The sequence below is a fragment of the Trematomus bernacchii genome, unplaced genomic scaffold (genome assembly GCF_902827165.1).
Source record: "Trematomus bernacchii unplaced genomic scaffold, fTreBer1.1, whole genome shotgun sequence".
NCBI lineage: Eukaryota > Metazoa > Chordata > Actinopteri > Perciformes > Nototheniidae > Trematomus > Trematomus bernacchii.
Window position 1 is genome coordinate 3,506,516 of NW_022987708.1, and position 16,744 is coordinate 3,523,259.

Below are 16,744 nucleotides of genomic sequence, written 5' to 3' on the forward strand. Positions count from 1 at the left end.
ACTCGAACCAGGCAAGAGCTGTGTGACTGAGGCCAAGGTAGTCTGACAGGCGGCTGAGGAGGATGCTATGGGATATTGTGTCAAAGGCAGCGGAGAGGTCCAGGAGGATGAGAATACTGATGAGGCCAGAATCAGATGCGATGAGGAGGTCATTAGTGATTTTAATGAGGGCAGTCTCAGTACTGTGATGGGGTCTGAAGCCAGACTGGAGGGGTTCGTAGAGCTCATGAAATGTCATGTGGTGTTGCAGTTGTGCGGCAACTGCTCTTTCCAAGATCTTGCTCAGGAATGGGAGGTTTGAGATCGGCCGGTGGTTGTTGAGGTCCTCCGGGTCCAAGCCAGGCTTCTTCAGGATTGGAGAGACTGAGGCAGTTTTGAGGCAGGGTGAGACTGTGCCAGAAGACAGGGACAAGTTCACTATGTCAACAATGATGGGGCAGATGGTGGATAGAGCTGCCTTGACCAAGGCTGTGGGCATGGGGTCGAGAGAGCAGGTCGATGTCTTGGCCTTAGTGACCAGCTTGGATAAAAGCGTCGGCAAAATGAAATGTAAAAAATAAATAAGTATGTTAAATTAAGCAGCTTAGTGAAAATAAGGCAAGAAAATAGATAATCTCGTATTTATAAAACCAGAATGTTTTGTTGTATTTATAAAGTAACTGTAGGATTACATTGATGGAAGAATCTGGATTTGCACACAAAAGCAGAAACACTTGCCTCGAGGACTGAGCTCTTTCACCTTCCCGGCCTCCATGACTGCAAACACTGGAGCGTTGTCGTTCTCATCGATAACTTTGATTCGTAAGTCAATTGTTTTCTCTGCTTGACTGCCATTAGTGAACGTAGCAATACCTGACAGCTGAAAAAAAAAAAAAAATGTCTTTAATCACTTATTCAGAATCTAATACAGTGGCATTCAGGTCAAAAAGCACAGAACATCACTCACATTGTATGTATCGATTTCTTCCCTGTCGAGTTGTCTGGTCACACGAATGAATCCAGTATGAGGGTCGACAACAAACACATTGAAGGGATATTTATTTGCACCAATGCCTTCTAGAGAGTACTGAAGTCCCTCAGTTTCAAAATCTGACCGAATCTGAAACACAAAACAGGAAGATGGTGATTTCACTGCATCAGAGAAACACACTCAAAGGACATTTGCAGACGACAACACCTGCTCACTAAATGATTGCTGTTAGTGGTTAAATAGTTCCTTCTTTGTCTGTTACAGAATATATGGGTTTAAATAATCAGTGACTCACCTTGGCAATAAATTCCTTTCTGGTGTAGTCTACATTTTCCTTCAGTGGCTTTGCAGGGAGAATCCATACCCTTTTTTTTCTTACCAGGTTGTGTCCTGAGTAAGCAATCACCAGAACAACAGCCTGCAACATACATTTATAATTACTTCACACTGAATCCCTCTTTAAAACAATGGTCCACTTGTCGCATATATCTTAAAGGGGCCCTATAATGCTCAGTTTCAGGTTGATATTTGTATGTTGTGCCTCTACTATTTGTAGTCAAGTAACACTCATAATAGGGCATCATAGGGCCCCTTCAAGGCTGAATAACATTAGATTGCAATACAGAATTTACCTATATGAGATAGTAAAAACATTTTACAAATTAGTGTTCTGTTTCTCAATCAGTGCTAACAATAGTTTGTAGAATTTTGACATTTTGAAATGACATGGTTATGTAGCTATACGATTAAAGCATTATAACATTTTAATTGAAAAAATTGTCAGGCTTCCTCCGTAGTATCTGAGCCATCTCTTGTTTCTCTTTGTGAATCCATTCGTGAATCTTTTTCTTTAGCCAACAGATTTTCAAACAGATTTTGATGATCTAAAGCTATTGCTTTACTTTAATATATACCATAACAGTAAAGTGTTAATCAGTATCAGGAACTGTAGCTATTTTGTATAAATGCTATTTTCCTGGTTTAAATGTTGGGGTGGTGCTAAATCCTTCATAATCATAGAAATATACCAGACAGTGAATTAAAAAGATCCCCCTAAGATTCAGTACCCAGAATAACAACAGCTACAATACGTTTAAAAATAACTCTGAAATTGAAAATGTATTAATTTGGGATAATATGGGCTAAGATTGTTCAAAGATTTAAGTATTTTATATAAAAATAATGTTATGGCAGTTCTTTTTGCATTTATATTTTTCATATTACTCCTTGAAAGACATCAGAGCAGGATTGGTGTTGTTTTGAAGAGCTCTTCTTTATCTCTTCATATTTCACAAAAGCTTAACCTGTTAAACCCCAAGGACCCTCCGAAGGGTCCGAAAATGCTACATCTGCTAGCACCAGTGTGATCTCTGAAGTGTCATTTATGAAACTATTAATGTTCCACACCCAGCTGACGGGAAGAAACTCAGCTAACTGACTATACGAAAAAAAATAAAAAATAAATAATAATAATTCCCACAAGAAGCCTTTCAATGAGCCCTTAGCAAATACGGACTAATGCTATTTCTGCTCATAACTCACAAAAATTATCATTTATAATTATACTTTCTGCACAAACAACATATCATCTGAAAGCTGAGATTCCACAGATTCCATTGGCATAGGTCATCACTGCACGGCCAGAACTCACTGAGCTAGCAGCCAGAACATAGCAAATAAACAACATCAGTTGTCAAATCCATGACAATAATTAGCAGGTTAAATTTTACAATAATTTATTTTTTTTTTTTTTTATTTTTTTTTTATGGAATGAATAACTATAGTGATGATTCAATGTTATAAAATGATTTTTACAGTCTGGTACCTGAAAAAGGTCAAATGGCACTGATGGAACCAGATGTGCCCAAATGTGCCCAAAGCTTATTCCGCCTGGAATTTTTTTCCCTAAATCTCTCTAAAAAGGTCAATTTTCACTTGTTTTGCCTCAATCTTGATACAGGGTACTTATTATATGTTATAATTTTGATTCCTAAAGCTTTTAGCCTACTAACCCATCATTCAAGGGTGGTTTTCACTATAAGTAATGGTTTTTTGTTAGGCGGAGGTAAGAATTTACACTTTTTTACTATGTTCCATCTGAATTCACTCTGACACAGAAACATCTATATTGATTCTGACACTTCTACATCCATCTGACAGATGTAACCTTGCTTTGAGAAAAAAGATGATTAATTTAACCCTTTTAGAAGTGAAGTTATAGTCATTTGTTCTGGGCATGTCATTTTCGAGCCTGAAACCTGAAAAACAGGCTTGGGGTCTAACAGAAAGCCTGATTATTTTATTTCTTCCCCAATAAGGATTGTGCTGTTGAACAGCTATTCTGGCTCCTTTGGGCTCTACCAAGTTTAGAGGGGGTGATACATCGTGAAACTCCATATACTTCAAATGATTGAATCTGTTGCACCGTTCCAACAAAAACTACTAAAGAAAGAACAGGTCTGGGGCCTCATTTAAAAACAGTGCGTACGCTCAAAAGATGGCGTACGCCAGTTTCTACGCAATGTTTGCGATTTATAATAAACAAACTTGGCGGGAAAATGTGCGGTCCTCCACGCAAACTCTGACCCATGCGTATGCACAACGCACAAAAACGGTGAAATATGATCGTGTTTTGATCTCCGGAGACTTCAATGTCCATGTGTGTTGCGAGTCCAAACCTCTGGTTAGGGACTTTTTAAATCTCCTTGATTCTTTTGGTCTCGTTCAGTCCGTGGCTGGCCCAACACACGAAAAAGGACACACTTTGGACTTAGTATTATCGTTTGGACTGTCTGTATCTGTGGATGAAATATGTGCAGCAACGCGTATCTCAGACCATTTACCGATTCTGTTTACAACCACCATCCCTTCCGCAGGAGTCGAATCATGTGCCCCTGCGCGTCGTCTGCGTTCGATTAACCCCTTGACTGCCTCACAGTTCTCTGATGTTTTTAATGCTTCTCCGATCTGTAAATTAGATGTGAACTGTGCTTTTAATGCTGATGAGCTTATCTCCATGTTTGACTCGACATGCACACTAATACTGGATTCTGTTGCTCCTTTTACGCTTAGACGCACCAAAGTTCTATCAGAGCTGTGGCTCAATGACTGTACTCGTGCTCTCAGACGCGCTTGCAGGCGTGCAGAGAGAAAATGGAAAAAGGATAAACTCCATGTCTCCCTAGAAATCCTTCGTGCTTGCCTTTCTGACTACCAGACGGCAGTCAAAGCAGCCAAAACAGAGCACATTTCTCTGTTAATCTCCAAAAACAGCCATAAACCTCAGGTTCTTTTTAATGTCCTCAACTCTATCATTAATCCCTGTGATGTTTCTTCTATTGTGCCATCGACTACTCTCTGTGATAAGTTTCTTACATTTTTTATTGGAAAAGTATCTGCTCTTAGGCTAGCCCACTCTAGTGCTACCCCAGATCCTGCTCCTTTTCTGTGCCCTGCTGTCCTCGACCACTTTGAGCCTGTATCCCTCTCTTCTCTCTCGGATGTAGTCAAGCACCTGTGGCCGACAAACTGCACCTCAGACAGCATTCCCTCTCGCCTTCTCAGAGATGTTTTTGATTCAGTTGGAGCAAGTATTTTATTACTTTTAAACACCTCTCTTAGCTCAGGATGTGTCCCAGTTGCCTTCAAACATGCCGTGGTTAAGCCACTACTTAAAAAGAAAAATCTCGACCCCTCCATTCTTGCAAATTTTAGGCCCATCTCCCAGCTACCTTTTTTATCTAAAGCCCTGGAGCGAGTAGTCTACGCCCAGCTGCAGTCTTTTTTAACCATGCATGGAATCTATGAAAAGTTTCAGTCTGGCTTCAAACCCATGCACAGCACTGAAACAGCCCTTTTAAGAGTTTTTAATGATCTGCTCCTAGCCGCCGACTCAGGTAGCCCAGCTGTCTTGGTGCTGTTAGACCTGACAGCTGCCTTTGACACTGTGGACCATAGCATCCTGTTGTCACGGCTTGAACAGTCCGCTGGCATCACAGGCTCTGCCCTTGCATGGTTCAGGTCCTACCTGACATACCGTAGCTTCTCAGTACAGCTAGGTGCCTTCTCCTCTGCCAAAGCCCCTCTTACCTGTGGTGTTCCCCAAGGCTCGATTATGGGCCCCATCCTTTTTCTACTGTACATACTGCCCCGAGGTTCAATTCTCACTAAACATAATATTCCCTTCCACTGCTACGCCGACGATGTACAGATATATCTGCCTCTCAAAGCAAATGTCAAACACTCACTACAGCAGTTGATGGACTGCTTAACAGAGATAAAATCCTGGCTGAGCAAAAACTTTCTCAACCTCAACGAGAGCAAGACTGAGGTCATCTTTTTTGGACCCCAACCTCCAGCCTCTCCGGTTGATATTCTGGGCTCTCTCAAAAAAAACATCCTCCCCTCGGTCATGAACCTTGGAGTGACCTTCACTAGCACTTTTAAATTCGACAAGCAGGTCAGCACCGTAGTCAAATCCTGCTTTTTGAAAATAAGACTATTGGCCAAAACCAAGTCGTATTTATCTTTTAATGATTTAGAAAGGGTTATTAACGCCTTTGTAACCTCAAGACTGGACTATTGCAACGCTCTGTATGTGGGTATGGACCAGGCCTCAATTAAACGCCTGCAGCTAGTCCAAAACGCAGCTGCACGTTTGCTGACTGGCCACAAAAAGCGTGACCACATCACCCCAATTCTGGCTTCCAGTTCGATTCAGAATTGATTTTAAAATCCTTTTATTTGTTTTCAAAGCACTAAATGGGCTGGCTCCGGCCTATATAGCCGAACTCCTCCAGCGCTACACCCCAGCCAGAGCTTTAAGGTCTGCTGACCAGCTGCTGCTGGTAGTGCCCAAGACCAGGCTTAAAACCCGAGGGCACCGAGCCTTCGCAGCAGCTGGCCCTAGGCTCTGGAACACTCTGCCCCTCCATGTGAGGTCGGCCCAGACCCTAGGGGTTTTTAAATCTATACTAAAAACACACTTCTTCTCTCTGGCCTTCTAGTTAGAGCGGAGCACGACTCCTGACTTTTCCTTGTGTTTTATTTATTTTTATTTTTTTATATATATCTGTTGTAATTTATTGTCTTTTATTGTGATTGTAGTAATGTGTTTTTATTACATGTACAGCACTTTGGCTCGACCAAAAATCGCTTTTAAATGTGCTTTATAAATAAAACTTGATTTGATTTGATTTGATTTGAAACTGCATCCACCAAACAATATGATTTATCTCGACCTCCCCAAAATAACTAAATAAATCTGACACGTGGTGTTTCTCAATGTCGAGGACATTTCCTTGGTAGGACAAGTCCCTCCGAGTCAGGTCCTTCAGAAGCGATGCAAGAATCCTTCCTAGGCTCGGAAAATGATGTGGTGCATTAACGGCTGCTGCTCATGCGTCTGAAATATGACTTGCCTCTCTGAAAGGGAGGGTGGGCCGTACCTGTTGCTCAGACTGTTGCCTTCTCGTCTATTGCTGCTTGGAGAAAAAAAACGTAGGTGCATGTTGTTACAAGCATGAGCTGCTGGAGCCAACTCGGGTAATCACTGACATAATTCTATGCTTCAGGCAGGGCATAATTAGTGGTGTCAGAGCCCTACCTATTGGAATAAACCATTAGTGAGGTCAGGTGCAGGAAAATACCTTAATCCAGGAAATTAGTCAAATTTTAGCACTTCCAGTTCCCTCATCTCGAAAAGAGCTTTTTTGAACGTGCTTTAGTTAGAAGCCTGAAATAAGGTCTGTGGTTAACACGAGCTCAAGAGATTTTCACATTGACTTATGAATGTCTGGAGCTTCTATGTGTCATAAAAAAAAGTGGTTGCTTACAAATTACCAGATGAGACTACTACTAAACGTCATCAAGCCAATCATTAGCTTATCATTAGCAATGGTGATACGCAGACATAAGACCGTGATGGAGTTTGTTTATAGCCCAATGTTAGCTTTTTACCTCTGGAGATTGCATTTATGCCCCAAAAATAAGTGGTGTTAATGCTTGGAGATTATCTTAAAATTCCAATATCCATTGGAAAAATCCCATTGCTTTTTTTTAACAACAACTAAAATACTTCAACATCACTGCACCAATCTAATAGAGAGAGCATCAATAATATCATTACATTTTTAGTGTTTAGGTGTATTGTTCCTGCTGGATTCTTGCTTCATCATTGTGGTTGATTGCACTTATGTGATCTGTCTTTCATAAAAGTTTCACCTAAAAAACTGTAATTTAAAGGGGACCTATCATGCAAAATGCACTTTTGTACGTCTTTTATACATGAATATGTGTCCCCGGTGTTCCACCAAGGAACTCACCAAGTGTGAGAAAACACAACCCTCTCTCTTTTCCTCCATACCCAAATCTCTAAAAATGGGGCTGCAACGGATCTGATACAGACTGATCCAGATTTGAATTCTTTTCTACATCACAAAAGTGGTGCTCAGCCTATATGGCCAACTCTCCACCTATCAGGGGAATGTGGGGTTGGGCCACGGCCGGCCATTGCCGCTCGAAAGTGCTGGAGACGCTGTAGTACATATGCCAGGCCTGTAAGTGGCGCTGTAGTCTGCCACAAAAGCAGCGAAGAAGACTTCCCTTGCATGGTTGCCATGGTTGCCCTTCTGTTTATTCTCCGCTGTGGCTCTTTTTCTCCCTCCCCGAGGCAAGCGTTTGCTCCTGCTGCTGTAATTCAATGCAATCCCTCCCCGTCGAGGCAAGCACTGTAATTCTCTCCGGTAGTCCACCAGCAGATGACAAACACCCACCTCTCCACCTCTTCCAAGGAACGAGGGGGCCGTGCGGCAGAGTTTCAGTTAGATTTTTTTTCGCCGGTCAACATGTCCGTTAACCTGTTAAGCCCGAGAGACCCCGGTACCGGGGCACTGCCGCAACATCTTGCAGGAAACAGTGTCTGAGGGCATGTTCATTTAATAAACTATGAATGTTTTATATCCATGTAACGGGAAGAAACTCATCTAGCTGATCATTTTTATTTTTTTTTCAAAATAAAACCCACAATGCTAACACTGAGCCTCTGAATTAGCAACGAGCGAAAAATGATAACACCTTACTGCACCGAAAATCACTCACAAAACCTTATTATTTATCTCTTCTCAACATCCATGACATCGTTTCACATCGTGAGGTGACACAGAATCTTTGGACACCCACATTATCACTGAATTATACGAAATGGCGACGTTATAGCATTAACACCACTTATTTTTGGCTCTGTAGTCTCTCCAAAGTGGTCTTCAATGGCATTAAAACGATAAAAACGCTGCTGAAGTTAATCCATAGGTTAATCCAATGTGTCTGTGTCCCTTTGAAATGATTTCTGATAATCCATAAGCATTAAAACTGCTTTTCCGTTTCCAGATGTCAAAGCTAGAGATAGGTTCACTCTGATGAAAAATTACATGAGCGAAGCCCCCACCATTTCTCTTCACAATGAGTGTGTGACTCCCCCTTCGATTCTATTGGCTCTAACGGTCAGAAAGAGGTGTCAACCATCAAAATCGACCAAGGGGGGCCAGAGATATGGAAAATCCACCCAAATGACCCCAGAAGTGGTTTCTTTTTGCTAAATCTCTCTAAAAAGGTCAAATGTCACTTGTTTTGCATCAATCTTGATACAGGGTACTTATTATATGTTGTACTTTGGATTCCTAAAGCTTTTAGACTACCTTACCATCATCCAAGGGTAGTTTTCACTATAAGTACAACATAATCTTTGGACGGACACTATAATTTACAGTTTTTTACTATGTAAAATCTGAATTTTCTTTAAAATAAAAAACATCTATATTGATTCTGACTTTTCTACATCCAACTCACAGGTTTATCATTACTTTGAGAAAAAAGATTATTAATGTAACCCTTTTAGAAGGGAAGATATGGTCATTTGTTCTGGGAATGTCATTTTCGAGCCTGAGACCTGAAAAACAGGCTCAGGGCTTAACAGGTTAAAGTTGAAATCTTCCGGACAAAATTAGAAAAGTGCCGGTCAAAGGTCTTCTTTGTTATTTATTGAGCTTTAAAACAAATGAATAATGACTCTATATAATCATATATAACAATAAAACACGGAGGACGGAGATCTCTTTTTCTCCCCCTCTTCTGACAGCCCAGCAGCTGATCTCAAAGCACGTTCCCCTCTCCTGCAGGGGGGCGTGGTCAGCTGCAGCTCATTTGCATTAAAGCTACGTCACAGAATCAGCCCCCTGCAAAAACAGGGCTGGAAAGAGCAAATAGAGCGAAATGAGGCATGGCTAAAATGCAGGATCTGTTTGGTATTTTGAAAAAAAAACTATATTTATATACTTTATATAGGTATGGCCCTACAATATATTGTTCAAATATAGCATGATATGTCCCCTTTAAAGGATTTAAGTTGTATTGTATAACAAGTACATTTTAAGGACAAACCTTTTATTTGTAGACAAAGTACATTGTGTAAGGGCTACAAATGTCAGGAAACTGGAAACAGGCATCAATTTAAAATGTCATTAAAGGTGGGGTAGGTAATTTTGGAGAAACCAGCTCGAGATCGCTAGAATTTGAAAATACACAGCCGGAAAAAATCTGCCACTTCCTTACAGAGCCCCTCCTCCAACACACACGAACGCGCACATGGCCAATGAGGGCACGAGATACGTTTGTGCCCCGATGGAAGGCTGACGGGCAGGTAGGCCATCCAGTTATTTTAGCCGGGCCGGCTAAAATGATTGGTCGTACTTTTTACAGTACTACGGCTTCCACAGATGACATTTTTGTATGGATTTTTTGTCAAAGCACTTAAGATATTTATTGCTATCGGGATGTTAAGAGCATTCCATGGAATATAACAAAAAGTGTATCTCGAGCCGGTTTCTCAAACTTACCTACCCCACCTTTAAATGAAACATTATTATATTCAATCAGTCAAATTTAAAACTGTTTTTAATCAGAAATTGTATAGCCTAAAGCAGTGGTTCTCAAATGGGGGTACGTGGACCCCTAGGGGTACGTTGGAGTACTGCAGGGGGTACGTGAGATTTATTTTATGTTAATGAAAAAAACAACACAAGTAATACATTTAAACAAACTACTAATAGTAGATTAACTACTTTATTCAAAAGTTTACAGTAATTCTGGATGATAAAATTGGAAAAATAAACGGGGTGCTCTCTTTTCCTCTCTCTCTCTCTCTCTCCTGACAGCCCGTCAGTATCAGTCTCATGCAGTCGACATGACACTTTTCTCTGTGCGCGGAAAAACAAGCTCGCCAAAATGACTTCACCAGTCTGGCAATATTTTAGGTGTCCGAAAAAGACAGTAAAATAGCGGTATGCAACGTGTGTGAAGCAGAAATCCTGCAGCTCCACCCGCTGTGACGGACCGGTGAGCGGAGCGAAACACTCACTAAGAGTTAGACCTAACACACTTAGCTATTTTATCTACCTCTGGAACAAGCTAAACTAGTTATACATATATTTATTCTTCACTGTCGGGTCACTCATTACTGGATCAGTGAGATGCATGAGACGATACTGACAGGCTGTCAGGAGAGAGAGAGAGGGGGAGAGAGGAAAAGAGAGCGCTTCCGCTCATTTCTCCCATGTTATTATCCAAAGTTAATGTAAACTTGAATAATGTACTTCATTTGAATGTAATAATTATGTTGGTTGTTGTTTGTCAAAGCGCCAGTGAATGAGCCCCATTAACTGAGTTTTAAACATCACTTTAAATGGAAGATCCCCATAGGCCCCGCCCACTCGATCGGATCGGCGATCGGTATCGGCCGATACTGATTCCGGCGATTGGCCCCAAAATTGGCGACCTAGTAAACATTTGAAATGTAGCATTTAAAGGTGGAGTAGGTAAGTTTGAGAAACTGACTCGAGATACACTTTTTGTTATATTCCATGGAATGCTCTTAACATCCCGATAGCAATGAATATCTTAAGTGCTTTGACAAAAAATCCATAAAAAAATTTCATCTGTGGAAGCCGTAATACTGTAAAAAGTACGACCAATCATTTTAGCCGGCTCGGCTAAAATAACTGGATGGCCTACCTGCCTGTCAGCCTTCCATCTGTGCACAAACTTATCTCGTTCCCTCATTGGTCATGTGCGCGTTCGTGTGTGTTGGAGGAGGGGCTCTATAAGGAAGTGGCAGATTTTCTCCGGTTGTGTATTTTCAAATCTAGCGATCTCGAGCCGGTTTCTCAAACTTACCTACTCTACCTTTAAGTGTTTCTCAGTTACAAGGTTGTTGTTTTAATAAATCAGACACTTATGGTGCAGCGCTGTACTGTACATCTTTATATAGGCATTTTGTCCCTAACAAATAGTTTTTGCGCTGATCAGGGGGTAGGGAGACCAGAGACAGTTGTAACACTTTTTGGGTTTTCCCCAATAAGTAAAAACATTTACACTAGGATAGCCATTTTGCTATATTATACATTTCCAATGTGTTAACTACTGAAACAATGTATTTAAGATGTTTCTATGAAATAAGAACAGGTTGGAAAATGTATTTTTTTTTTAAAACTCAACATGCCAGGGACGGTTGTAACATGTTAATAACGGTTACCTTTTTTCACACTACATGACGAAAAAGAGGGAAAGCTGTCAAATTCTAAGGCAACAAGATTTTAATGGGGTTTCACACACCCTCCAACAAACAATGAACAATGAACATAACTTAAAACAGAACACCAGATGGAACTAGAGAAATTCCTGAAGAAATTGCTAGTGGGAATGCTTTATGCTGAAAAGCTGACGCTAAACTGCTATGCTGAAATGTAATGTGTAAGAAGAAAGTGAAGAATTTAGATTGAAATGATACATGAACACTGGGGGCTTGAATGTGTGATGAGAGAAGAAAAGAAAGTAAAAAGTCTTGGAAAAGCAGCAGAATATTTGAACTGCAAACTGTTTTGAACTAACTTGATGGCGAATGATCTGTCGCCATGCCAACGGCATTTGATGACATCCCATAATACGCTTAGAAGCGTTGATGGCTGCATCGTTACCAAACCTGTGAAGTTTTGGGCCGGTTTATGGCGAGGGATGCGTCTCCATGGAAACGGCATATGGTAAGATGTCAGATTTGACGTAGAGCTGTTGAGGCATGGCGAGGTGATATACAGGTGAAGATTGTGGGACGACCGGACCGTGTCCATTGGAGCTACAGCGACATCGTGTTTTATGGCGAGGGATGCGTTTCCATGGCAACAGCCTATGGTGAGATCTCAGATTTGGCGTAAAGCTGTTGAGGCATGGACCAGTGATATACAAGCGAAGTTTGGGGGACGATCGGACCGTGTCCATTGGAGTTACAGCGACATCGTGTTTTATGGCGAGGGATGCGTTTCCATGGAAACGGCATATGATGACACCCCATAATTGACGTAAAGCTGTGTTAACCATTATTTGAAGTTTGCTGCTCTGAGCATGTCAGTTGGAGTTATGACATCATCGTGTTCCATGACAAAGGTGTTTATATTTGAGCTAACGACGTGTCCAGAGATCAAAGGTTTCCATGGTGATCAGTGAGAGGAGAGCATTTTCATTGCTCTGAATGAGAGATAAACCTCTTACATGTGAACGTTTTGTTGAAGAACCGTAACAGATATCGGTGACATTTCAAAGCGTGAAGCATGTCAAGGAACTTGAGCATCTGAGGTGTACTTTTTGTGTACTTTCGGCCTAATAATGTGGCCTTTTTGGCAGATTAACTAAAGGTGTGCGGCTGCTGTGGTGGGGAAATATGAGGCTGAACTTACAATGGGGTTTAATGGAGACATGTTGAACGTTTTTGTCACTTCATGGCCTCAAGAGGCATTATGTTTAATTATTTTGCTTAATTTTTTTTTTTTTTTCAAGCTACGAGATGTTTTTCTACGTTTCTCATGAAAAATTATGTCTCAGGAATGTAGGGTTTGGGAATTATGGCAGGTTTAAAAGAAAATATGAAGGCAAAATTAAATCTGTCCTCCACTGTGACATCACGCACTCTAAAATCTGAAGAAGGCCTCTTTACCAAGGTCTGAACAATGTTTAATATCTCTAAAAGTATGAATCAAATTTAAAGGTTGTGTTACACGAATAATGTCAGAAAGATGTGTAACATTTTATAGTTGGAATGAGGTTTCTGAGTGAAAGTATGAAGGAGCAGTTAGCAGTTGAAGTTGCATGAAGATTGTTCAAGTCTGAAGAGTTCTCCATTGACTTCCATGTTAAAAGTTTGATGAATTATGGGATGTATCTCTGGAATTATGAAAGTTATGAATGAGAAAAGTAATAGCCATCGATTCCCGACCGAGCTGAACGTTTTGATGTTTGAACGGAGTTTCTGCGATGTGGAATGTGGGAGAAGAAGAGGTGCAAAATAACCCGGCGGAATAATAAAGAATTTTGTGCGTAGCATAACAGATAGTTGGAATGCTGTATCAGCATTCCCAATAAATTAATCTGATTCACCGTTGTGGCAGGTGTAAAAGTCACTTCCATCTGTATAGATAGCCTATTCTACCTTAATTATGTAGACCTACCTCCTTTGAGCTGAGACCATAGTATAAATCAGCTGCCTCCATCAGGTAGTCTCTCAAAAGCATCGCTTGCTCTGTTGAGAACACCTTCTTGGGTGTCCAGTAGCCTACTCTTTGGGGTGATTTTGATCCCTGACTCTCCAACCTCAGCCTTTTCTTATGGAACCGGTACAGGGTGACATGGCATATATCATGGGACTTTGCCACTGCCCTGACTGATTTGCCCTCCTGAACTTCATTTGAGGCCCTCTGCAGCAGAGGAAGTGGCACTCCCCTGTCTGTCTTCCTCTTTCTGATATTTGGCATACTGTAAACACACGCACACACTTTACGTACAGTATTTTATTCTGTTTATTTTTACAGGGACAATGCACACCAATCAACAATATTGATCATTCGATTAAATGAGCCATCATTGTAAATGTGCCATGTTACAACCGTCCCAGGTGGTCCGTGTTACAACCGTCACAGGACCACCAGTCATGTTTTCACCCCCTGTGAACCTGCCTGATGGCTAGCTTGACCCATATTTAGCTAGTTATATGTTTAGCTTACAAAACAGTGATTCTAATAATACTAGTTTGGATTCCTAGACATTTGACCTCAAGACAGTATCCAAAAAATACATCATAACATTTTTGTTAATGTTTTACCTCAGAAACACACTTTTGCTGATATCTTTCGCGACAGATTTAAACGTGGCTCCTTTTTTTCACAGCAATCTTTCCATCTAACTGAGCATGTGCAGAGTGAGTTTCATCACTCTAGCTTGTTTGTGATTGGAGATATTGAAGGCGTTACAACTGTCCCGTGTTACAACTGTCCCTGGTCTCCCTACTTGGCTGACATTTTTTTTCAAAGGGGGTACATTATTGAAAAAAGTTTGAGAACCACTGATATAGAGAACAGAGATGCTGGTCATTGTGCAATCATTACCTGGGAGGAGTCATATTTCAAGGAAAATGATACTGAATTCATGCAAATCACCAAAGCCAAATGAGTCCACGCATCATGTGTGTTTATGGGTGTGAGTGTTTTCATCAGTTCTGTGGAAGTCACACACCCTGACAGGGTGACAGTTTCATTGGAAGAACATTGAGAAAGAATTGTCGTGCAAGAAGTAAAAAAAGCAGGAATGTACCACCCACACACACACACACACACACACACACACACACACACACACACACACACACACACACACACACACACACACACACACACACACACACACACACACACACACACACACACACACACACACACACACACACACACACACACACACACACACAGCCCCCCATGACAGTTGCTGCAGCATTTGAAAACCTTTGATCACATACAGTACCAGTCAAAAGTTTGGACACACCTTCTCATTCGAAGGTTTTTATTTATTTAGATTATTTTTTACATTGTAGATTAATACCGAAGACATCAAAACTATGTAAAAACATCATATGGAATGATGTGGTAAACATAAAGGTGTTAAACAAACCAGTATATGATTTATATTTTATATTTTTCAGAGTAGCCTGCAACCTTGGGCTGATGTGCTCTCAGTGTTTTGTCTCCCTGCCTGTTGGCATCAGCTGATAGAGGTGTTATGGTTCTATGCTCCTGCCTGTTGGCGTCAGCTGATAGAGGTGTTATAGTGCTTTATCTTGTTATGCACAATGTTGATTATTCTTTCAGAACTAGGTAAATACATGGGTAAAGGTTCTACTTGAGCCCAATTTGAATACCATAAAGAAAGTATTAAAGCCAGCTCAAGCTAAATGTCAAATGTATTTAATTAATGTACAGTTGTTTTGATTTATTTTGATTTAATTTGAGTTGTACATATTTCAAAACGCGAAGTGTAATAACTGCAGTTTGCCTCCCTGTCACTGAGAATGACAAAGATCCTCAGTGAAGCACAAGCCCATGATTCTCACTAAATTGTAAGTACAACTTATTAAAAAGATCAGTTCAATGCAACTAATGTCGTCTTAGTGTTATTGCATAATGTTAAAATTGGTTTGCCATGAATTTAGTGATGGATTGTAAACATTTGAAATGTAGCATTTAAGTGTTTCTCAGTTACAAGGTTGTTGTTTTAATAAATCAAACACTGATGGTGCAGCGCTGTACTGTACCTCTTTATATAGGCTTTTTGTCCCTAACAAATAGTATTTGCGCTGATCAGGGGGTACGTGGCTGACATTATTTTTCCTAAAGCCCCAAACACCTGTAATAACATAGATAGCCATATAAATATTTGGCAACATAATAGTTATGACTTTTAATCTTTTAAGTGTTTGTGCTTGGAGCTTGTTTTTTTAACATTAGTCATATATCCTTAATAATAATTGTGTTTTATGATGCATTTGTATGACTAAGTTTAACAGCTGGATAACAGCCAGTGTGTTTTATCGCAAATTATTTAATTAACGGTAAACATTAATATTTAAATGGTGGACTTTATAGAAACTCAGTCTACATTTGAAGTTATTCAGAAAACAGCAGTTTAGACACAGGAGTGATGCAGGACTCACCGTTAAGAGAAACAACGCAAACACAGGAGAAGTAATCCGATTCATGGCGGGAGAATAGTTCCGGTGTGCGCGTGAAGAGAGTCGATAGTCCCGTGGCGGCCGGTGTGAGGTCCGGACACTCTGTGAGCTGATGGAGGAGAGGGGAGGCTTATGAAGGAGGAACACACACACACATACACACGCTCACTTCCCTCACGCACCTCCCCTAAAATGAGGAATATATAAGGAATGTTTATTTTGCTTAAAGGTGGGGTAGGTAAGTTTGAGAAACCGGCTCGAGATACACTTTTTGTTATATTCCATGGAATGCTCTTAACATCCCGATAGCAATGAATATCTTAACCTGTTAAGCCCCGAGCCTGTTTTTCAGGTCTCAGGCTCGAAAATGACATTCCCAGAACAAATGACCATATCTTCCCTTCTAAAAGGGTTAAATTAATAATCTTTTTTCTCAAAGTAATGATAAACCTGTGAGTTGGATGTAGAAAAGTCAGATTTTACATAGTAAAAAACTGTAAATTATAGTGTTCGTCCAAAAATTATTTTTTACTTATAGTGAAAACCACCCTTGGATGATGGGTTAGTAGACTAAAAGCTTTAGGAATCCAAAGTACAACATATAATAAGTACCCTGTATCAAGATTGATGCAAAACAAGTGACATTTGACCTTTATAGAGAGATTTAGCAAAAAGAA

General features: G+C 40.5%; 1 protein-coding gene across 1 annotated transcript in view; it reads right to left on the bottom strand.

The window, feature by feature from the left end:
• The window catches only part of LOC117491005 (desmoglein-2-like), a 41,654-nt gene extending 25,466 nt beyond the window's left edge, over window positions 1-16,188 (bottom strand). Inside the window, exons 1-4 of the mRNA XM_034140811.1 lie at window positions 16,050-16,188; window positions 1,266-1,388; window positions 947-1,099; window positions 718-859 (exon numbers count right to left, since the gene is read on the bottom strand). Coding sequence (XP_033996702.1) covers window positions 718-859; window positions 947-1,099; window positions 1,266-1,388; window positions 16,050-16,094 — 463 coding nt within the window. The 5' untranslated portion in view covers window positions 16,095-16,188. The remainder of the gene's footprint in view (window positions 1-717; window positions 860-946; window positions 1,100-1,265; window positions 1,389-16,049) is intronic.
• Window positions 16,189-16,744: the final 556 nt, after the last annotated feature.